General features: G+C 42.2%; 1 protein-coding gene across 4 annotated transcripts in view; it reads left to right on the forward strand.

Moving 5' to 3' along the window:
• The window catches only part of LOC147010858 (GRB2-associated-binding protein 1-like), a 78,441-nt gene extending 53,331 nt beyond the window's left edge, over positions 1-25,110 (forward strand). For 3 of the 4 annotated variants that reach the window (XM_085859224.1, XM_085859228.1, XM_085859225.1), the window contains 5 exons: positions 10,222-10,286; positions 10,395-10,761; positions 10,953-11,016; positions 17,645-17,774; positions 23,944-25,110. In XM_085859224.1, coding sequence (XP_085715350.1) covers positions 10,222-10,286; positions 10,395-10,761; positions 10,953-11,016; positions 17,645-17,774; positions 23,944-24,108 — 791 coding nt within the window. In that variant the 3' untranslated portion in view covers positions 24,109-25,110. The remainder of the gene's footprint in view (positions 1-10,221; positions 10,287-10,394; positions 10,762-10,952; positions 11,017-17,644; positions 17,775-23,943) is intronic. The other variant, XM_085859226.1, reaches the window with a different exon arrangement.

Genomic DNA, 25,110 nt, shown 5'->3' on the forward strand with positions numbered 1-25,110 from the left:
GTCAAAAGATATTATTTGGCGGTGTGGATACTTTCATGCAGGCTTTATACGCGTTCCTGAACCTGTGCGATGACCTGCCACCTTGAGAGTACTATAATGCAGGCTTTATACGCTTTCTTGAACCTATGCGACGACCAGCCACCTTTGAGGAAATGGGGCCGAGTTAGACACAAAATGGGAAGTCTGCCTTCCACACGTGGGAGAAAAGCGGAACAAAATAGTGGAGATAAGCAGTCTGCCTGCAGGAAAACAAGGCTGGGTTTATTGATGAGCACATGTTGCCCTTTGACACAACATAATAATGGATAAGAGAGAGAGAGGGAGAGACTGGGAGATTGAGACAATGACAACATCCACTTTACAATGTAAAGCATATTAAAAGGTTCAAATTGATCGCTTTTAACCCACAACCTTGTTTTTGGAAGCATAGGGCGATTTGGTTACGAACTGCACCGTGCAACGTCGATTTTCTTCGACGCGCCTTTTTGGACACATTCTCGTGTTTTTAAATCTCAGGGTGAAGACCACTTGATTTGGAGTTTTTTTGTGTTTTCAAGAGTGCGTTGTAATTGACTGTTGGCATATACATAACCATTGCTGGCTATCGTGAGGGTGGAGTGTGCAGTGTCGTGGGTGTGAGGCTTGTATTGTGTAAAACACTTCTCAGAAACGACCGTTTGAATCGGCAGCCCTCCCTAGAAAAGGTTTACCAGGAATACACTTTGCCTACCCACACTTCAACTTCTCCTTCCTTGTACACAGTGATACCCAATCAGTATTTGCTCCCACTGTACATATATAACTGACTCAAACTTAAACCCCATTTGCCTCATTCACAAACTTAAACGAGGTGGGATCAGAATTAATGACAAATTACCTTTTGTTTGCTGTGACTCGAAGAAGTACTCCTACTTTTTACTAGTTACGGGTGGGGAGTAATTGGCTTGATTGCAAAAAGTATGTAACCCGAAAAATCAATACAAACACAGGGGTAATGCACGTTCGAAGAAGGAAGAGCCCGTCATGTCTCCACCATGACACTGAATCGTATCAACACCGATGCTGCAATTCACTGTGATGTTTGTACTCTCACCTAGCAGGAGGCAACCGAAGAAGCGCACAGCCTATCTCTTAATTAATTGTTTTTATACCTTGTGGCAAAAGGAGGATGAGGGGGGGTGTAAATAGCCCAAAACATACAATAAATAGTGAGATGAGGGACCCAAGACAAAGGGGGAGGGGTACTTGTAAAGGGGGCAAGATGGTGTACGCCCGCAGCTCGGCGTGTCCCCACATAACCTTCTCTCTCATCTAAATTTCATCTCTTTAACTTTCACTCCTCTAGTCTCTTTCACATCGAACATCTGATTACTCTGGAACCACTCAAGTCATTCAAAAACCCACTCAAATGCAGCTACCAAAATTCACTGCTCTCGTTGTGGCCTAATTTGACTTGCTTCATCCATTTTATTTGTATAAATTACAAACAGCAACGCACCCAAATTTGACCTCGGTCGATCTGCACAAGTTGATATCTTCCATTCTGACATCCATTCACTGCCCCAGAACTTGGTTTACTCAACTTTAATTTTTCTATGCCCACAAATGGCCTCTTTATTTGGATAAAATAATTCCTTAATTTGTATGTTAAGATTCAAGTTGAGAGAATAAATAAAATGGATCTTCGTATTTGTGATGCTCAGACGTGTCTGTAAGAATGTTGCAGGTTGTGTGTTCAAATCGACAATGACTGCTTGTGTGTCATTTTGGGGACCGTTTATGTAACACCTACCACAAAATGGCGACAGTTACCTCCTTCCTCCCATTCATTCCTTGTACATCAAAAAAAACCCCTTCCTCACCGAAACCTACACAGATCTTTTCCAACAGTATTTTAAGTTTTCTCCATCCTCCCCCACGCCCCCCCCCTCCTCTCCCTTTTAAACAGCTATTGAAGCAGGTTGAAGATATTCTCATGAATTCATCCCTTCCATCCTCCATCACTACCCACGACATCTTACACCCCCATTAACACCACCTTTACAGGTGTTCACCCCTCCACTGTCATTATTCCGTTGCTTGTTGCATCCACCTCGTACCCCCCAACTTCCCCACTGATAGTGTTGCCTTTTTGTCCTCAGTTTCCTCTCTTCCATGAGCCTGGATTTTATATAATATATCTACCTCTACCCTTCTTCTCCCTTATCTCACATAATATATAGAGATAACCCATGAACACGAACATAAACATCTTTTTTGCAATGGTAACATTATCATTCATCCCATTGAGCCCTTACATGAGCCCTCAGCAAACCTTGTGCTTTTCCCACAATCGACAACCATCAACAGTTCAAGGCCTGGATCAACAAGCTCTCTTTGTCTTAGCTCTGCTACTTCCCGTCTCCTTACCTTCCCTTCTTACAGAAGGTCATTCTGAATGACCTGTGTGTTTTACCCTTCCTGTGCGACTCTTACACTCGCTGTTACAAACTGGAGAAAGCAGATATTTTTATGTTAACACCACAAACAGAATCGTGGGTAACGAGGAAAATAAACGACTTTAGCTACCCATAAATTGTTAACACTATTATGGAGCATTCCACTAAACAGACTGCATATCAGGGCAAAACCGAGGCTCAGGAAGTAGTGGATCGTGCAAGCGATGCAGGTATCCACGTAATATGAGCGCGGTCTTTATCTTTCCATCCTCTATTGTGGACCTTTGTCTAGCACGTAGACTCCAACGTACACAAGGATACTTCATCGGTGTAATGTGAAGAGGGAAATAATTAATAAAAATAACTTTAACATCACACACGTATCGAAATTAGCCAAGAAATGGAAATGCTTGTTAAATCACTTGTTTTTGCTTCCATTTTGTCACACTTACAAATGTAACAAAGTGGCCGATATGAGGCAGGTTTGTGACCATGTGATCAAAGCCAATAACATATGAGCAACAGAGCAAGTCATTACCTTTGCTGTTTGTTTCATGGAGAAAGTAATTGACAAAATCGAGTGCTGGTGGATGACCAAACAGAGCCCACGATCGGGAGAGTGATGCAGTTAGCCTGGATTTGGGGAGGGTAACGAGGTATGGGTTGCTCATCGAGTTCAATACGGTCCAGTTCCTGAGAGATTGTTCGCTGAGAGGGCAGGTGGGTCGAGACCAGAAACCAGGTGATGGAAAGGTGTTCAGCCACCAGTCTGTGTGCGGTGGGAGAGTAGGCCTTGCATTTCAGCTTGGTGGTGAGGAACACAAAATGGCCTCAATGCCTTGGATTCCACCACCTCCAGAGGTACAACATGAGATCCAGCAACACCATTGCACAGATGATGTCCATACTCCATGGCAGTGTGGATCGTAGAAGTGAAGTGAGTTCACCACACGGTCTTTAAACAGAGATGGTGAGTGTGATGGACTTGGAATTGGTGAATATCTCCAGCTACGTATTCCCCCCCCCATCCCCCCAAATTGGCATAGTCTTACTTGGGGTTCCACAGGCATCACAAAGTACTTGCTTCTTCTAGTTTCCAGTGGTGGCACGTGTTATTCTCTTGAGTCCAAAATTAAGTATTAACCATTCCAGATTTCTCTCTGTTGTCATTGATTACACTGAACAACAAAAATTTTTTGCTGGAGATGTGTAAAGTGATTTAGACTAATTTGGGTACGCTGATTTCAAAAATCATAACTGTTTTGCTGTATCACGTCAGGATTTTCAGTAACAGAAATATTCCCATTGCCTAGAAGTCAGGATTTCAATGAAATTTACAAAAATTCATTTATTCATTTATTTCATCATGAATGCTTCAAAATTATAGAAATTACAGAAAAACTCCACTAGAATGTAATTAAAAATGCTTTAGGCATTTGGCTTTGCGTTTGTGCTGCTCTGTGTCAGTTTCACGATGCAGGAACCAGCAGAAATCGCCCATTGTGTAATCGCCGGTTGTGCCGCCCTTGGTAACGCGTCTCCATGAGTGAAATCTCTTGGTGGAATCGCTCGCCGTGCTCGTCCGAGACTGCTCCCAAGTTGTCAGGGAAGAAGTTCAGGTGCTGGTGTAGGAAATGGATTTTCAGGGACATCCTGGAGCCAAGTTTCCTGAAGGACTCCAGCAGCTGCTGCACTATTTCTTCATAGTTGTCCGCGCGCTCGTTCCCCAAGAAGTTGTCCGTCACAGCTTTGAAGCTCCTCCACGCTGCCAGCTCTTTGGGGTTTAGAGTTGTCGGAAAAGTTTCGTCCTTCATAATCTGTCGGATTTGCGGTCCAACAAAGACACCAGCCTTGATCTTGGCCTCCGACAAGGTGTTGCCAAACTTTTCCTTGAGGTATAAAAACCCACGCCCATTCAGATCCATTGCCCGTACAAAACTTTTCATCAAGCCGAGCTTTATGTGGAGTGGTGGAAGGAAAACCTTGGCTGGGTCGACAAGGGCGACATGCTTCACGTTGTGTCGACCAGGTACATGCTCTTTTCGCTCTTCCCAATCTTTCTTCGTCCAGTGATTCTTGTCGTCTCTGCTATCCCAGAGACAAAGGAAGCACATGTATTTCGTGTAGCCTGACTGCAGCCCTAACAACAGCGCCACCACTTTCAAGTCTCCGCAGATGTGCCAGTTGAAGTCATTGTACTTGATGGAATCAAGCAGCTGCCGCATAGTCTCATAGGTCTCTGTCATGCCGAACGCGTGAGCCAGTGGGACTGATGGTTTCTCGTTGCCATTGTGGAGCAAAACAGCCTTCAAGCTGTTCTTCCCCGAGTCGATGAAGAGGCGCCAGTCTGCAGGATCGTGATCACACCCAAGTTCTTTCAACGGACCGTTGATGTCACTGCAGAATGTCATCGTGTCTTCCATCTCAAAGAACTCAGCCATGTCTCTGTGACGTGCTCTGAACAAGGATATCTTGGTGTTAGGTTCAAGTAGATTCCACTGCTGCAGCCTTGATCCAAGCAGCTCTGCCTTCGCCTTTGACAGCGAGAGATCTCTTACAAGATCATTTAAGTCTCCCTGGTTCAGAAGGTGTGATTCTTGAGTGTCGGGTTCAAAAGGTTCATCATCACCATCCTCTTCACCACTGCTTACAGCTATGTTCTGATCAGCTGGAGGTGTTGGAACGGGGTTCTCGTCATCATGAGGCACAGGTTTACGAGCAGAGACGCAGTCAGCATACTTGATGTGACCTTTATTCTTCTTGTTGAAGCCGGCGATGCTTGTGCAGCAGAAATAACAATCATCATGATGATTCTGCAGCTCACGCCATATCATGGGCACCGCAAATGGCATGCTCGCGCGCTTGCCCACCAACCACTGAGTCAAGGTTGTGTGACAGCTTGTGCAGCAGATGTGTGGTGCCCAGCTCTGTTCTTGGTCCCCCACCTTACACCCGAAGTAGTGAAAGTAGGCGGCCTTCATTTTCACTGCTGTAGATATACTTCGCTGTTGATCTTTTTTGGTATACCGACCACAGACATAACAGAAGTTGTCAGGATGATTGGTACAGGAATGCCTACTCATCTTTATCTGAAAGAAAGAAATATAACACAAGTTAACAACAATTGTACGAAATAGACATGTTAAAGACATATGTAAATTTCATTGAAATCCTGACTTCTAGGCAATGGGAATATTTCTGTTCCTGAAAATCCTGATGTGATACAGCAAAACGGTTATGATTTTTGAAATCAGCGTACCCAAATTAGTCTTAATCGCTTTACACATCTCCAGTAAAAAAAAAAATTTGAAATTTGTTGTTCAGTGTTATTGATTGTGCAGTTTTGTTTGTATCAATTGTTGTTCGTATCGTGTGTTGATTGCCGTATCCTAAGGATGTATCCATTCGGTTATTTTGATCTTGTGTTTCTGCCTCGGATAATTGGGCCTACCCGCTTTTTCCCCACTTGTTTGTACCTCCTCCAACTGTCTCATTATCCTAATTCCCACCTTCACTCTCTCTTCCTTATACCTTTCATAAAATCAATAAAAAGGTCCCCCTTACCTAATGTTTTGATGATCCACCTCGTTCCTTGGTTGTCACATGTTCATCAGGCCCACTCCCTCATTCACTCCTAACTAAATTTGTCTTTTGTCAAACTCATTATTTGTCACCCTGCCTTAAAGCATTTCCTTCTTCATCCTTCTCAAAACTGGCACAAATAATAATAATAATGTCATTCATTGTTTATTCTGAGCTCATTGCTTGTCTCAGTCCAAAAACTATTTCTTTCCTCATTTCCCTTTTCCCACCTCCTCGTCCCCCTCTCATTCTGCCAACTCAAATGACAATTTAATAAACCAATGTCACCCACAGGGTGACCCGTATCTTGCCAAAAGGTGACCACGTGTGACTTCTTTGAGGTCACACTGAGGTGAACAGAGCTGCTATCCACCAGGAGCGACTCCTTGAGGAATATCTGCCTACGAGAGATTCCGATGAGAATCGTTCTACAGAGTAACCATGAAAAATATGCTTTTGCCTCATAACGTCACCAAATGACGTCATAATGTCTCAAGCTTGACATATCTAGAAAGCACTCATCGAGGTGTTCAATTTGAGGTACTACTCGATATGGTTCCTAAAACTTGAAAATTTGACCTGAGGCGCTAACCATGAAGGTCAAGGCCAATCGCCACCAAAAATTAATTAGTTGAGCGCCAGACCATGAACTATATTCCCATGAAGTTTGAAGACGATCCGATCAAAATTACTCAAAAAATAAGGGTTTCGGCGACTCCCCTGATTTGCCACAAAGTGACCTTGACCTTCAAAATTTTATGCGCTGAAAGGGACCTCTATAGGCCTCTGATATGCGAAGTTACAAAAATTTCCAATGATAACTGTGCTCTGCAGAATTTTTTATACGTGATTACAGACAAATAAACAAACAAACAAACAAAAAATAAAAAAAAATAAAAACATACAAGCTGACTAACATATCTTGCAAAAACTTCGTTTTGGCAAGATAAAAATGTTTAATCTTCATATGTCCTTTTGGAAAACTTATTTTTCTAATTTCCTTCTTTTGTTCCATTCCTGGATGATATTGGGGGATAACAATGCCATGATTGGTTGAATAAAAATCCTTACCTAAAAAAAAAAATCATATATCTCATATACGGCCCGATGTAAGTGGACAATTAAATTTATGTCGTCCGTCATGTGGTCTGGTGGCCGTATTGGATTCAAAATAAAATTTTGAAGAAAAAAAAATCTTCTTCAGAACCACCTAATTAATAGATGTGAAGCTTCAGACATATGATCAACCAACCATGGGGAAATCAACCACCATGGGGTTTGTAGCATGTTCAGTTAACGATGGTATTTTTCTTCACGAATAAACGTGCGAGGCAAGACTATGAACTCTACTGAATGCCGTTCCAGTTATTATTGGACTAGCAGAAAAACCCATCAAAATTACAGGCAACACTTCTCTATTTTCACTATTCAGCCATGAAAACTCGAGCTAAAATCGAAATTACGCATAAAAACATCAGTGTATAGCATAAAAGAGCATCAAAATGACAGGTTGGAGTTGTTTTATTAAAAACTTCAAATATATACATTTTTTTTTTAAATATAATTTTAAATATCAACATGCATTACCTCCAAGACCATTTTCTTTTCTCTGCATGTGTTGCAATCAAAACGTACCTTTCTTTCATGAAAGACGACGCATTGTACCGTCTTCAAAAGTACAGAAAGTCCTCTCGAGTGTAATTTAAATTGGTGACATATTAGTCAAATGTACAGTTACTCATATTACATGAATGAAGCAAAACATGCTTATGACGGGTGACCCTTTGATATTTTCACACTAATCAGCCTTGAAAACTCCAGCTAAAACCAAAATTATGCACAAAAACCTGTTTCACAAATTGCTCATCCCTTCATTTGGGCAGTGTTTCGGCAACAGACCGTGGCTTCGATGGCTCCAAAAATGATTTAAAAAATAACCTGGGTTATGTGCATGAAGCAAAGGCATGCCTACTGCTTATGTACATTCATAATGCATTGTGGTTATGTAGCTTGGATACTTCCAATTTCACTGGCCGAGAGGCTGACACCAGAGGTCTGAGGCCTGTGCACACTGTGGCCTTTACAAACTCGCGGACGTATGATTTTTTATACGCCCGATATATATATATATATATATATATATATATATATATATATATATATATATATATATATATATATATATATATATATATATATATATATATATATATATCGGGGCATATTATGTGATACCGTCCATCCGTTCCTGTCCGCACTGTAACTCCCAAAGTTTTCAACTTTCACGTTTCATATTTGGTACATAGGTACAGACTGTGGAGACGGTGTGTCATGACATACGTTCGTCATCTAAAGTGGTTGCCATGGCAACCAGGATGCTGTTTTCCATGTAGTAGCACAATTCTGTATATACCTTCTTGTTCGGGCGTATATTGTACTCACTTGCGCTCTTGTTTTTGTTGTGGGTGGAATCGGACCAGCTGCCCAACAAACTGGTTGAAGGCAGTCCGTTAATGGTTCATCCATCCACCCATCCAAACGTAGTCCAAACTAATAAACTATAGTCCAAATTAAAAAATAAACAAACATAGTCCAAATAAACTCCAGAAGCTAATATCTGGTTATTTCGATTTTCCCAAAAACGTGTGTTGTAAAACGTCATCGTAAGATATCTCGGTCAGTTTTTGACAGACCACCATGTGTAATACACCGTTGTGAAGATTATTTTATGGGCTTTCAAATAAACACAATAACTCGATATTGAATTTTTGCGACTTCCGACTGGTTTTGTACTGGAGGGTCACAATTAGTCTCTTGGTGATTTGAGTGTGTCTGATCACTAGTTTTAGTTGTTCACATCAGTTCAAGGACAGATTGGGTTCGGGTGAATAGTGCCTAGTACAAGAATGTGGCTGCACCCGGTCAGTGACCCTGCTCGGTTGTCTTTGGAGAATAGATGCACGATACCAATTACCATGACCCATCGACTATCTTGGTGGTTCCATTGGAATATATTGTGGAAGACAGGCCCGTCATCCGACGTGGAACGATAAATCAGTCGGCCATCATGACTGCTTTGACTCAGTTCGTTGGGACTCGAACTGGACGAACCCGATAGCTGAAAACAATATTTTTTACCCTCATTCATCTTCCCCAAGCCAACCTCTTCATGTCCACGTTGTTTTCCTCCCTCTCTTTCATTTCTTGCTCATTTCTGTTTCCTCCCCGTTTTTCCCTTCCTTTTCTTGCTGTGTTTGATGTGGGGTGAACAAGTTAGATAAAGCTCATTCATTCGCATGAATATGTGAACAACGTTCGCCATGGAGTCTCCCCCTTCGAACAACGTTCGCAAGTTTCAGGACTGGTGTGTGAGCCATTATTTAGTTCTTAATGTCAACAAGACAAAGGAAATGATTTTTGACTTTCACCAGTGAGCATGTGGCCATAACCCTTTGATTATTAATGACCATAGTAAAGAACAAGTTTCTGAGGATAAGTATTTTGGCACAGTGATGGATAACATTGAAATGGAGCAACAATTCCCACGTCTTAGCCGGTAAAGCGAACCAACGATTGTACTTTTTAAGGAAATTAAAAGTTTCTCGTCACTAATAGCATCTTGGTTCTTAACTATTAGTCCTTGATTCTCAAAGTATTCTTACATTCAGTTTGATATGTACATTTGGTAATTTTTCAAAAGAGAATGTTAGAAAAATTGCCCAGTGTGTAATATGGTCAAACCTTCCCTCGATTTGTACATTGTATGAGAAACATGCTTTGTTTAAGGTTCAAAGGGTAATGCAGGATCCATCACACCCACTTCATATTTGTTTTAGTTTTAATGTTTCAGGCATTCACCTTCATGCTCCACGTACCTTGTACTGTCATTTTCGACCATCATTTGTGCCCATTTTGATTCACATGTTTAATGCTAATGAAATAATGGATGCGATGAACCCTTTTTAAATTGAATTGCCAGTGGAAGAACAATTTACATGTTTCACGTGGATAACAAAAAACAAAAATTAACTGAAATGTCACTCCCCTTCGCTCTGATCTCATTTTTATCCTTCGTCATGTCCCCTCACTTGCCTTCCACTATGTTCTGGGTTCTAGCTCTTCCCAAAGCCATGACGTCATAAACAATAAAAACAATCAGCAGTCGAATGACCTGAAACCCTTCTATCTTTGTGCTTTACAGGCCAAACTTATGACATTCCTCGTCCCATGCAATTCAGCTGTTCTGTAGATTCTATGACTGACAAGGTGAGTTACTATTTCTTAACCAATTTTTTCATGAACTTGTCTAATTATTTCAATACAGATGTGTGGTTTCTCTCATCCAATGACTTTTCCCCTCCTTCCCTTCACCAGACCAACAGTGAAGAGAGCTGTGCCAGTGACGAAGAAGAGGCAAGCGAGGGTTATGTACCAATGAGCGGAAGTTGTCTGTCTCACTCAGTGTCACAAAGCTCCCCCAGTGACTCTCTTGCATCACCCGGCTTGTGTTCCTCTGGCCTGCTATCCTCCCCTGGTCCGGATTCAGCCTTCCTGCTCTCTGACGGATCTCCACCAACCGTGCATAATGACGATGGCAGCTACCTTCCCATGAAGCCTGGACAGGTCCAAGAACAGTTACGAAGTGATGCATCTGCTGAAACTTTCTGTGATTTGTCCAGCCCTCCAAGTGTCCCTTTTGAACCACCACCTATCAATCGAGAACTCAAACCAGACAGGAAAGGTCAGCATTTCTACTCGTCTTCCAACAAGATACATTTTCCAACTTTCATATCCAAGTTTTACCATGTTATTGTCGTTCTTTCCTCCCAATCACGCCTCTCCCCCTTTCTATCTCCATCACCTCTCACGAAATTCCAAGAATTTTTTCTGCACTTACTACCAAGTTTATCACGAATCTTTATCCATCCACAGCCCGAACGTTAGAGCGAGCTGAGGAAGCCACTGCTCATCAACAAAGGCTCTGCTATTCCAACTGGTAAGTTTATAATCGTAATATGTTCTCTGCTCTAAAATGCTTTCACTATCTGTGTGATAAATTGTTATATATAATATACAGGAAGATGATCTTGTTGGAAATAAATAATTTTGAAACGTCATTTTTCAAAGAGTAAACAGTATGTGTGTTGCAACAATGAAGTCTGCTTGCTATCACCATAAATATACTGGTATTCATATCATATACTAATGGGAAGAGTCAGTCTTGTCTGTTGGGTTGGAAAGCCAGCAGTGTGACTGCCATTTAATTTGCGGTAAGATAATTTTGCGGTTGAATCGTCACCGCAATCACAACGAAAATTAATATCTGCAAAGTTGTAAGCATATACATATATATAATTTATTTCCAACAAGATCAGACTGTATATTTCGTCCGTATCTCTGTCATGTTTGTATTGTCAAGAATTCAATAACTTGCTGCATAACTTCAATGATCCAAAATTGTTCTGGTGCCATATCAGTAAGTTTAGAACTACCAGCAAGGTCCAGGATGTCGCTTATTTGCGTTTGTCAATATGACGCTTCAAAAAGCATCATAGGAGTTTTGTGCCGAATTATTTTCCAGGTATTAAATTTAGGAGGTAAACAAAACAGATTTGTATTGAAAGGGAATCAATGAGATCTTTAAAAGAACAAGTGAAATTACAGAAGATTAATGGTGAACGCGATGAAACCTTAAACAATTTCAGATCAAAGTTCAAACCGGAATGGCGCTTGTTCAAGTCCTACTCATTTGCACGGGATGTGTCGACACGCCTCAATTCCACTTCTCCATCAGCCTTGCTTAATGACATCTCCCTTGGTTAAATGTGATGAAGGCTGATAGAAGCCACCTGGCATAAAGGGGCTTCATGTTCATCAAGCTCATGTCAACTTTGAAGTCCTGTATTTAATCGTGCATGTATATTTGACGTGTGTAGCTGTAAGGTACTATAGTTGTGTGAAATCGAACTGCCCTAAGAGCGTGTGTTGCTCACTTTTTTTTTCCTGTCCTTATTTTTTGTATACAGAGTCGAGGCTCCTGGAAGAGCTGGAACACAAAGGATCAGGACGCAACATAACAGAAGGAACTGCAGAAAGAGAAGGGGGAAATGCCAACAGCAGGGCCCGGGAGTGGAGGGGAATAGATGGAGACGGACAAACAAGGAATGTGGGGCAACAATGTGGGAAAGTTGAGAATGCAAGGGGTGGACAAGATGGATACAGAAGCAAAATTTTGGAGGGGGTGGTTTGATGGGTATAGAAAGGATCATGGTTTTTGGATGGCAGATGATCTGAGATGGAGGTGAACATCTGTCTTGAAGACCCAGAGGGAAGAACAGGAGATTGAAGAGAATATGGAAGTTGGTTCCACAGGTGGGAAAAAGAGGAACGAATGAGTAGAGGTGAGCAGTGGTTCTGGATTTTGGGAGCTTCTCTAAAAGGGGGTTGCTGGCGGACTGTGTGCGCCCTGCAGATACCTGGGGTGGACAAAGCATGGAGAGAACATAGGGTGCAAGACCAGAAATGAAGTGAAAAAAATTACCCCCATGTGGGGGTGACGGTCATCTCTATCATGTTTTTTACTGTCATAATCGATGAACCGTTGCCAGATATCTCCTAAAATGACAGACTACATAGGTTTTGAAAATGGCGACTTTCACAACTTTCATGACCTTGACCTTGACCTCGAATCCGGGAAAAAATATGTCGTTGGGTATCACTCATCGACCTCTACCCACATACCAAATTACATCAAGATCGGAAGTAAAAACTTTTCTTTGTACCGGGAGGTGTTTTTGACCATCTTCCAGGTAACGTGGCGGCCAAACGGGACGGAAATTCAAAAATCTGTCCGGTTTAGATACAAGATAATATTTTTTCTATCATATTCAATAAACAGTTGCCGAATATCTTGTAGAATGGCAGACGAGATATGTTTTGAAAATGGCGATTTTTTTTATAACTTACGTGACCTCATGACCTTGACCCTGACCTTGAACCCAGACAAAAGTTATATCATTGTGCAACACTCATCGACCTCTACCCACATACTAAGTTTCATCAAGATCGGAAAGAAAAATTGACGGAAGGACGGACATTTGGTCCGGCTTTATTGGGTCATCTCGGTAGAGATGACCTAAAAAAAGACAAATCACTAACCTGTCAATGATGGCAAAGTGATGGGTCCATAGACTCAGCTTCAACGCAGGAGATTCCAATGATCTTGGAGGCCTTGGTTTTTGCAGCATCAAGCTGGGTAAGGTGTGAGGCACTCACCAGCCCAGAGGGGAGACCAGTATTCTATCAAGCTGAGAATGAAAGCCTTGTAGGTGGATAGGAATTCAGATGTGCCAAGGAAGGAATATACACAACAGAGGATGTCCATTGTGGATGTGACTGGCTTTGGAGGCCAAATTTGAAATGCAGTTTGCCCAAGAAAGATCATGACTGAGAGTGAGATCCAATAGTTTGAAGGATCAAATTTCTTCAACAGGGTTGTTGAGAATGGATTCAGCGTGATTTATTCCATGACTTTACTAATTTTTGGGGGTTTTTTGGTATACTAAGTTGAGGCTCGTGTAAGAGCTAAGATGAGAATTTTTTTGTATACCAAGGGGTTTTCTATGCACGATGGTGATTGGAAGTAAGTTAATTTGTCACGGGATCAATTTTTGCACCTTTTAATGTCATGATGTTGCCTGCCTTCCAAACAAAGGGAAGATGATCTCGGGCAAATAACAGGATGAAAAGGGCAGAGAGAGGAAGTGCAAAAGCAGCAGAGCAGGTTTCTAGGACATGTGAGCTGTTGTCGTCTGGTCCAGTTGCAGGGTCAGAGTTGAGGGTTGCCAGAAACATCTCCACCTTATCAGATGCAAGAGACAGAGTCCAAGAGCAGTTGGGTACAACTGGGAGGGGTGGGTGCAGAGGGAGAGAGGGGTGAGGGACACAGGATTTGGAAACAAACACAGGATTGATGCATTCAGCCTTCTCAGGAACAGAGTTGGCGGTGGTGCCATTTGAGGAGAGAGATGGGATGGAAGGAAAGCGTACATCAAACAGACTTAACAAGGCACCACCAGATTTTAGAGAAGGGAGACAAGTTTGAAAGTTCATTCTTGAGGTTGGACAGATGCTGTTTTCTGGCTCTCCTAAGAGTGGACACACATTTGTTCCAGGCTTTGTGGAATGATCTAAAGTTACTTTCGGTTAGATAAGCATTCCAGGAGGAGAATGCAAGTTGTTTCAAGGCAACTGCCTCACCAAAGGATTTCAGTGTACCATGCATGAGAGGATGGGTATGATAACTGAAGATGAGATGGAATTAAGCTGTTTGTAAGGGAGAGCATATTTCTCTGGAAGAATTCCCAGGCTGAGTTAATATCAAGGGTCCTCGATTATCGGAGACCAGTCCTGAAGTGCAACTGGACTCTGGTGCTGAAGCTGTTCTCTGAGAATGGCCAGAGAGATGTTGACCTTCACAAGCACACGATTAGATTAAATAATTGGGGCAGAGGAAGAGCAAGATACATTGGCGAGGTACAAGCTGGTCTTCACCAAATCCAGAAGGGGAGATTTTCCTTTGACAGAAATCTGGGTTGGAAAGTTCACAGATCAAGTTCTGTTCTTGCATATGGCAGCTTGGCTGCCAGGGAGCCATCATTTCTTGGAAGTGCAGCGATGCCACTGATGCTGTGCCCCTCTACCAACACACTGGTACTCATTCGGCTGACCTCGGAAGGATGACAGGCTGAGTCAGCCCCACCTGGTTTTAATTCGAGTGAACTGCTATCTGCCATGCTCTTTCCTGGGAAAGCCATATTTCCAAGCTGGCCTACAAAGCCAGTTGCCGACGGCATTCTCCATCATGCAAAGTCCTTCCTTGGCACACCTGAGCTCCTGACCGTATACAAAGCTTTCGTCCACACCCTGATGGAGTACTGCTCTGCCCTCTAGGCTGGTGCTCCCACCTCTCACCTTTCTCGGATTCACCCCATGGAAACCAAGGCATTTAGGATCATTAGTATCTCCCGCGATGAGGCTGAGTCTTTGGGTCTCTCACTCTCACAGAGGCAGGTCAGTGGTCTTTCTGTCTTCTACCATCTTCTCTCTGGCCTTACTCCCTCTGCTCTAAGATAGGTCCCATCCCCATATTTCCGCAGGGCGCTCAAGGTCTGCCAGCACCCCTCTTCTGGTAAAACTACCAAAAAAATCACTACATGAGGAAGAGAGAGTTGGGAAGAGTGGTTAAAAGTTGGTCCATGTAGTTTGAGAGAGGTAGATGGAGTCGTCACTTTTTGGAGGACTATACAATACACAGACTGTCAATCAGACATCCATGTGCGGCAACCCCTAAATTAGAGCAACCACCGGAGGATTTTTGAGAAACTACCTGTGATTTCACCTTACAGTGAGCAGCATTTTTTTCAAACTGCTGACTGTGAAGGTCATTCATTTAGTCCTTCAGCCCTTTGAGGACCACAAACATCTTAAAAATAATTTTCAGATCAAGTCAATTTTTTTTTATTAGTTTGGCTATAATAATCACGAATACAAATTCAAAATGCTTTTAGATTTGTACTCGCTCCTTGAACAAGATTCTCTTGCAATCGTGTCGAGTCATGCCATGTAATTTGTTACGTTTTTGGGCATACTTGACATAATTTAACATATGGAAACACCTTTTTAAACCCTTTGAGGACTTTCAGCATCTTCAAAGTAATTTTCCAATTTAAATCCAATTTTATTATTCGTTAGCTTTAGTAATCAGGAATATCGACTATAAATGGATGGTGTGTGTTTTTTTTCTACTGGAACTTTCTGATGTGGAATGTGATGCACCAAAATGATCATCACATCTCCTGAGTTGATTAGGTTAATGAACTACAAAGAACCTGGAAGAATTCCCATGTTTTAAACGCACGCCATGTTAAGGTGCATGGAGCGGCTCAATTAGGTCCTTCCACGGCATGGCATTCTAATTATAAAAAAATGATAACATTGTAACGCATTATTAATTAATACTAATAATATTAACAATAATACTAGTGGTACAATTGGGCCATAATAATAAAATGTATAATCCCTTGCCCTGGCCCAAGCACATCTGGATTTGGTGAAAGGCTAGCTAATAGCTCAAGCAGTACAGCAGACAGGTATGCAACAAGGCCGTGAAGACGAATGAAGACTTGATCCGATGGACCAACAGGCCCACAAGTGAACTGAAATTCAAGAGTATGCATGATGAATGATGAAAAACAAGCTCAAATGAGCTAAGATCCTCGTCCTCTTAATGATGACGTCATAAAAACGAATATGACGTCATTGTGATGTATCAGGTTTGCGATAAATTATCTGTGCTAAAGCCCGGCTTGATTCCCGCAAACAAAATTCAAACAGCTTGCCCAGTTTCGGAGATAATGGTAAAGGCGATTTCCATTAGTGGCGATATGACGTCAACTTTTTTTCTCGGAAGAATTTCCAAAATCGGAGATGGTTACTGCCTGTGCGTGGGCTTTCTGCATATACATGGCAAGTTTCACGATCTGATGAAATCTCTGGGTTGTGAAACAAAAATTCAAAAAATAGGAATGACGTCATAAAAATTGATAAGACGTCATAGTGCTGTATCATATGTGCGGTAATTCATCTCTGCTAATGCCCTGTTCGATTCCTGCAAACAGAATTCAAAAAGCTTGCCTCGTTTCGGAGATAATTTTTTCGGCGATTTCCATTAGCGGAGATATTTTGACGTCATAACTTTTTTTTTCTCGGAGGAATTTTCAAGATGGTTACTGTCTGCGCAGGGTATTTTTACATATATATGCCAAGTTTCAGGAAGTTTCGATGAAAACGGTAGGCTGTGAAACAAAAAAGTCCACAAGAAGAAGATGAAGAACAACAACGTGAGTAAGACCCAGACATCCTCCATGAGGATCTAAAAATACAAGTTTTTCTAATCAACAACAAAAAAATTGTGGAATCGACAAAAGCTCTCACCCAATGTTAGCTATAATGTTTGCCAATGTACAGACAAAGCATTAGTAATATAATATTGGAGATACACCACTTTAAAATTTAGGGACCAATGTGTCCTTTGGTAATAAAAGAGTTAAGTGAGATGGGGATATGGACGATAAAGCTGTGATCATTTGTTGCACAAACTATAATTGGGATAAGATAGCATGAGCGCCTGTAATAACCTAACAAACATTGAGGACAACAGGCCCTTAAACGAGGAGTGTTTCCATCTTTTATCAAGTTGTAAAATATATATATTTTTTTAATTTCTTTTTTTTTTACACAAAATCGGGGGATTGGGAGTTCATGACGTGCTTCACGATTTGATGCTCTTTTCCTCGTAGAACGATCTTTTGGAGTGAAATTACAAGGAATCTTTGTCATATACGTTTGCTCCTTTTTTAATTTTCTCAATGAATTCCTGTCTCACATCCCCTCCCCCCCCCCCACCCCACCTCCATTGACTGTTTTGCATATTTCATGCACAATCCTTGGCCTGCTATTCCAAAGAAAATGCTCATTTGCCATTTAAAAAAAAAAAAAAAAAACACAAAATCCCTTTTTCCATCATCAGTTATCCTTTCCCATTTTCTTGTCCCACCTGTTAGTGTGGTATCTCCACCTTCTGCTTCAGCAATGGAAAGCTTGAGGTCCAGTGCAGGTCAAGCCCTTAATGTGCAACTGGAATACCTGCACCTAGATCTTCCTGGATTCACTCCCATACAGAGCCAACCACAGGTTCACCTTCTAACTCTTCCTTGTTTCTAATTAACTCATTACACTACAATTTGAGAAGTGTGTGTGTCTTCTATGCACTCCTAAACCGTTGGACGGAATGAGTTAAAAAGTGCTGATTGTATGTAGATTGTGCCCTGGAAGGTTGTTTTTTGGGAGGGGGTAATAATAATTGCCCCTGAGGATTTAAGTTGGTGAAGAACCCCAATTCTATGTAAATATGTATGTCATAGCACCGCTCCGGGTGGGAGAACGTATTACACATCGTAATAAAACTAATTCTGGGGGAAATCAGCCGGTCCATATTTCTGGGAAAATCAACTTAAGGATTGGGGGAGGGGGAAGAAAACAATCCGCCCATGGAGGTGGGGGATGGGATTGGGGTGGAGGGGGGGTAATTCCCTCCGACACCCCCCAAGTACTCACCCTCCCAACCCTAAGCCATTAATCCCCTCCACACTCCAAGCATTCAAATCCCCTCCCTACCTCCCTCCCCACACACAACTCAACCCCCCCCCAACCCCACCAAAAGTCCTTACCCATCCCCCCCCACAAAACCTCAAATCATCCTCCCAATTTGGTCCCATCTTTGCTCTCCCCCCGACCAAGTCCTCATCCCCCCCTAAAAAAACCCACGAGGTGTCAATTCCCACCCCACTTCAAACCTTCAAACACCCTCCACCCCCCACAACTCAAAAAAGCAAATGGACATTCCCACAGCTAAATACTGTATTTCATTCTTTCCCCTTCCCTAGCATCCAATTCACAATCCCATGAGATATGCGTAAACAACCCCCCGAAGTCCTATAACATGTGATTTCCAGTCCCCAGGCGAATTGTTGAAGAGAAAATAGTCAGAAATAATAGCAAACACCTGCGTACCCTCTGTGGTAAAATCCCTGCTCGAGTGAATGCCACATAGTTATTTGGGCGGTGGATGGACTGCCGCGATCGCTGAGGCCTGTCTTCACAAGGCCCGTGACACCCATCAGCTCAAAATCCTTTCAACTGTCACGTTCGTCGTTTTACATTGAAGGGAAAACGGAGGAGGGGGGCATGACGATTGTAAATATGATAGCTCCAAAGATGTCTGGTTTCGCATAGCAATCGGCACCAACATGAGTCAGGCCAGCCAGTGGAATGGAATGTTACACACAAACGGATGGACGAACAAGCGTATTATCGAGATTATATAATCGACAAAAGCTGCATCAAGTTATTGATATAGCAAGTTTATGATGAACGCACTAAATTATATGATGAATCAAGTTGACAGAGGTCATCACTCGTGTTCTTTCCAGATTGCATCATCACCCGATATACCAATGTACACTTGTTATCCAATATTTCAGAAAATGCATGGAAACTGCATGTTAAATAGATGCCCCGTCCCGTGTATTGGAGATGTGTGTGTGCTTGCATACCTTTTTTTTTTTTTTAAACGTTAAATTTAATAATTGAGCAAACATGACGGGTCCTCCAGTTTTGCGTCCATATCATGGACGGTGCAAACATATTAACACCAGGATTGTTGATAAAATAGCTGGGTTTTGATTCAAACCCCAGTTAGACAGCTCAGAGAGGATGGTGTATACCTTGAAGCCATTGGACCAGTCCATTTCGAATATTAGACAAAAAATAAAAATAAATCAAAAGCCAGCAATCCGCATGCCTGGCCCCGTGCACCCGCAGTCCTGCTGTGCTTCTGCAATTTGCACGCTCTGCCACATCCGCAGTCTGCTCATGTGTCCGCAGTACGTGGGCTCCCCGTAGTCCGCTCATCCCGTCTTCCCCACCCCTCGCCTAAGGCAGCCGACATGTGCATCCACAGTAGTACAGTCAAAATGTCGGATGACCTCCCACAAATTGCAACAAAAGCAAACTCAACAGATTTTGATTCCTGGATATGTCATGTCCTCAGTGACAGAAAAAAAGTCCAAAGGGATCCTCTGGGGGGAAAGTCCTGAAATCATGGAAATCCAATATGGTCACCACCCGGCTTCGGGGAAAATGAGAAAATTGTAAAGATTGATATTTTAATATGTAAATATGTTTTTTCTGCATTCTAATTGTTTCTTGTTATGGTCAGTATATTGATATTCAAGAATAATTATAAAAAAGTGAAATGTATTGAGGGTAAAATAAAAAATTATAGCTTTTTTGTCCAAAAATGTCAATTTTTTGTCCCGAAAAAAAAAAACATTTACCTGATACTGATTTTGGCTCCTGGACCAAAAAAAAAATGTTGAAGACACAAGATGAAATCAAGTCTATGGCAATACAATATAATAATGTAAATCATTGAAACATGACAAAATTCACAATTCCACTCGGGGCAATCACATCTGCCTGACGAAGGTTTCAAAATGAAAATTCGCATTAAACTCAGAAACTACATCCATTATAAACTTACCATACATGTTGAGAAAAATCAAGCGTATTAAAGTGAGAACTCAACAATGTCGTCATCATCCTCATCATTGTCACATGGAGTGTTTGTGCAGCCAGAGCCCCTGCAGTTTCCACAAGCTGGAGTGCACTCAACGTTGTGCTTCTTGCATGTGCATCTCTTGGTGCTACATTCAGCCTGGCAGTTGCACCTAATGACACGTAACATATGTTCAGGAGCTGGAGCTATTGATGTCTGAAGTGGCACAAAACCCTCGTCATACTTCTGCCAACCCCAGTCTGTCTGAAGAAGTTCATCTGCGCATCCCTTCCATTCTTGGACTTGCTGATACACGCGCAGGCTGTGATACTTTGCTGCTTCTGATGTTGGTGGTAACGTCTGTGGTTGCACGTGAGAGGAGCTCCAACCCACCTTGTCCCAATGCCGCTGATACCAGAGGGTGTCCAGGGTGTCAGTTGACTTTCCGTTGTAGATTATCACCAATGTTTTTTCTCCTGCATCTGCCACATCACATACGGAAGCTGGATATGTATGAAAAACCTTGGCCTGCTCACGGAATGTGTTTGCTTTGAACTTTTTGAGGGAAGCTCCCTTTCCAATCCCATGAAGACGAGATGTCGTGTCGCACCCAATAACTGCATGTAGAAACAGTATGTACCGATCATTTTCTTTGTCGCCTTGATGTTCCAGATGCGAGGCTTTTTCGTGTTCTTTGGCTCGGGACAAAAGAAGAGGTCATGGGATTCTAATCTTGCATGGTATCATAGGAGGACGAGGAGGTCTGTGTCATCACCAACTAACACAGTGTTGGTGATAGTAGCAGACTGCACGGCCTTCAGTACAATCAGGAGATCAGCATCCCCTGAGGCATGGTGCATCTCAGTTCTTCTTCTGAAGCTCTTCACTCAACAAAAAAATGAATCGCTGTTTATTCTGCCTATTGGCAAGAAACTGTTCCTTCTTCATTGTGAGATGCATGTCAGCTGTAAATGTCACAGTAGTGCCCGCATTCCCTTTAGACCGTCTCTGGTGTGTCATGTCCTTTGTGTTGGTACTCTCATTACCATCAAACATGACTATGGCATCTCTGTACTTCTCCGTTACATAATCAGTGTACTGGTGGCATATGTCTCTGTATGTAGATCCATGAGACCATGGAATGCGTTGAACAAGTGCCCTGCCATCCAAAATACAGTTGCCCATCATTGCGGATATCGGCTGGGACATCGGATCCAAGAAGATCCCAGATGGCATCAGCAAAGACTGGCTTGTGTGCTTCTCAGAGCTGAAGAGAGTAATCAGAGGGCTGGTGGATAGCTGCACAGTTCATATTTGAAGGCCGACTCCTGTTCTTCTGCTGTCTGTGCAACACTGATCAGTCTCTGGAAGAGGAGTTGTGGGTCATCCTGGACTTGCTCTCCATCAATCTTGACAGATGACTTCATGCCGAGGGTGACAACTTGGTCTTTCCTCTTAAATGTGTACTCGGCAGGTGTTTTCTCATCCATAGATTTCAATATTTTGGCTCCTACAGCATGTGATGTATCGACGTTGACGGTGGGGTGTGCATGAACTCCAGTGGCAATGTTCCTCAGAGATGGATCACAACTGAACGGATTCCGTTCCTGTAAATACTGAAGAGCTGATGGTGTATCCTTCCAGTCACGAGATTGTCTTGCCTTCGTCATGTCCTTCTTCTGCTCTCCAGTGTTGTAATTCACACCTGTGAGCTCCTGCATTGCCTGGTTTATTTCTGCACAGGCAGGCATTGATAGTAGCCATACCAGCCGTTGTTGCTCTGTCATTCCTCGCCCTCGTGTGAGCCCCCCACTGGTCTTCAAACTTCTCATCAGAACTTGTTTGATGATCAGGTCAGATGAAAGACCTGCCCACAGGCGATCACTTCGTCGAACCATCTGGAACCCCTCATCAAAACGTTGTTGGACATTGGGATGTTGAGTTTTGAGGTTGGACATCTGCTGCAGATACACCCTCGCAGATTTGGTATACAGGTTGTGGCCCGAGGCTGCCAGGTAAGGCAGCATTTCCCGGATGGCCTGTAGATGTAGTGCCCAGTTCCCAGTGCGCTCTGCCCGGATGTATTTGCGGAGAATGTCTAGCATGTCCATATACTGAACCCAGAGCGCTGAAGTTCTAGAAGATATCTTTGCAGACTCTGCATGCTTCTGAAGGTGGTCTTTGATTCGTTTCAAGACGTCAGACTTGCACACTTCTTCCACAGACTGGGGTTGGCAGAAGTCTGACGAGGGCTTTGTGCCACTTCAGACATCAATAGCTCCAGCTCCTGAAAAGATGTTACGTGTCATTAGGTGCAACTGCCAGGCTGAATGTAGCACCATGAGATGCACATACAAGAAGCACAACATTGAGTGCACTCCAGCTTGTGGAAACTGCAGGGGCTCTGGGTGCACAAACACTCCATGTGACAATGATGAGGATGATGACGACATTGTCGAGTTCTAACTTTAATACGCTTGATTTTTCTCAACATGTTATGTATAGTAAGTTTATAATGGATGTAGTTTCTGAGTTTAATGCGAATTTTCATTTTCATCTTGAAACCTTCGTCAGGCAGATGTGATTGGCCCGAGTGGAATTGTGAATTTTGTCATGTTTCAATGATTTACATAATTATATTGTATTGCCATAGACTTGATTTCATCTTGTGTCTTCAACGTTTCTTTATTTTTTTTGTCCAGGAGCCAAAATCAGCATCAGGTTAAAAAAAAAAAAATTCGGGACAAAAAAGACATTTTTGGACAAAAAAGCTATAATTTTTTATTTTACCCTCAATACATTTCACTTTTTTATAATTATTCTTGTATATCAATATACTGACCATAACTAGAAACAATTAGAATGCAGAAAAACATATATTTACAAATTAAAATATCAATCTTTACAATTTTCTCATTTTCCCCGAAGCCTGGTGGTGGCCATATTGGATTTCCATGATTTCAGGACTTTCCCCCCCGGAGGATCCCTTTGGATTTTTTTTCTGTCACTGAGGACATATCCAGGAATCAAAATGTGTTGTATGCTTTTGTTGCAATTTGTGGGAGGTAGACCAATTATTTCTGCTAAAATGCCTGTACTACAGCCTGCTCGCTCGACGTTGAGTGTCACCATCATGAAGGGCCAGCCCAGTCTAACAATGCAGACTGTTCGCATGATCTTGGCAGGATTCAAAACTACATCACCTTTCTGCTTTAAAAAAATAATAATAAAAATAAAAATTTGCACCATTTATTTATTGACAACCCAAAACTGGCATCTCAAATAAATTACATAATTTAACCTTTTTACAGGTTGTTTGCTCCTTTCGCTTTCTAAAGCTTCAGTCCCTTTGAAGCCTGAAGGATTTAAAATCCTAAGAACAAAAAGAAGAAGCAAACCTTTGAGAACTTAAACACAGCAAAGTAATCTAAAAAGGGGAATAGCAAAGAGGGTTTTTGATTTCGTAACGTTTTCGTGAAAGCTTTTCAAATAAGTTCCAGTAGTTGAAAGTAAAATTGCATGAAGACGTGAGTTTGGTTGTTTTAGATCCCTGATGGTTATTAACAGCTATACAGTGAAACTGAGTAAATGTACTTTGACTTTGTCAAACCACAGGATGGTTTTATTGCAACATTGCAACTATTCGTGATCAATTAGTTGCTAAGGGCAATGCCATCTCATTACATGACTTCATCTTACCACCATACACTTTCCATCCTCCCCCAATTCTCTGCACCTCCCTAGGGTGGAACTGGGGTACCTGTACCTGCCCCAGCTGTGCAGCAGCAAGAACGAGTCGATTACGTGCTGGTAGACTCGCATAAAACCCTGGCACTGCAGAACACCAAGGACGCCTGGCAGGACAGCCGGCAGGCACCGGATCCTGACCCTGGACGTACATACAAGTGACCTCCTCATACTTACTGTCCCCGTTCCGAGTTAGCAATGCTGGCTCTCTCGACCCCTATTTGAACTTCATATTCTTGGAATTTGAGAGGATTTAAACTTGTTGGAGGGTCCAAGGTTTAAAAAGATAAAAGTATTTTGTGACAAAGGCAAACCCAGTTTGGCTCTGCTAGTCACTTGCACATTTTACTTGGATAACAATGAAGCTTCATAGTGGCAGCTAGGATTAAATAATGCAGCACAGGAGGGCTGCATGGTAAGTATTTTCAAAGCAAGACTCAGGAAGAGTTGAGAAACAGGTTTGCAATGGAATAGCACTTCTTCAATTTACAGACGGGACGATATGATCAAGATGTCAACGATGACTCGATTCAAACACCGGCTGCCAGCGCACGTCTGGGTCTCTTAACTACAGGGTGGATCACCTTAGTGAACCTAAACCACGATCTTTAAAAAGCATTTGTTGTTCTATTTGGACCCTTATGGTGGACTATCGCATTTATGTGAGGAGACAAATCCTCTTGTGCATTATCATCTTTGATTGTGGCAAATCTCAGCAATTTGTCCCCAATGCCAATTGCTGCAAGCATCCCATATTGTTCTGAACCTTTGCAGTATAAAGACACTTGCAATGCTGTCATGGTTCACGTGAGAGCCAAGAATGCAAAGAGGACGGTGTGGGCCTGGCATTGGGAAGATACCAAGGTGTGGATCCGAATTCCGAATCATACCATTTCTTTTGACCAAGACAGGAAAAAAAGTTTGCTGCCCCATTAGTGAATATTGAGGTATATGATGTATATAAGGTTTTGATCTTTTCTTTTTTTTTAATATTTTACTCTTAGATCTTCCTGAAACTTGAGCTTCCAGTATTTCTTGGATGTTTGTGCCTGCCTTGAGGTGGGTGTAGGTGAGACCAGCCTCACCTGCAGCCAAGTAAGATATACAGAAAATACACATTCCTAATGAAAAAAAATAAAAATTCCTATTTTCATTTCATTCAAA

This window comes from Eptatretus burgeri, chromosome 16 (assembly GCF_056783735.1).
Source record: "Eptatretus burgeri isolate ZD-2024b chromosome 16, Ebu_testis_v1, whole genome shotgun sequence".
Lineage (NCBI taxonomy): Eukaryota > Metazoa > Chordata > Myxini > Myxiniformes > Myxinidae > Eptatretus > Eptatretus burgeri.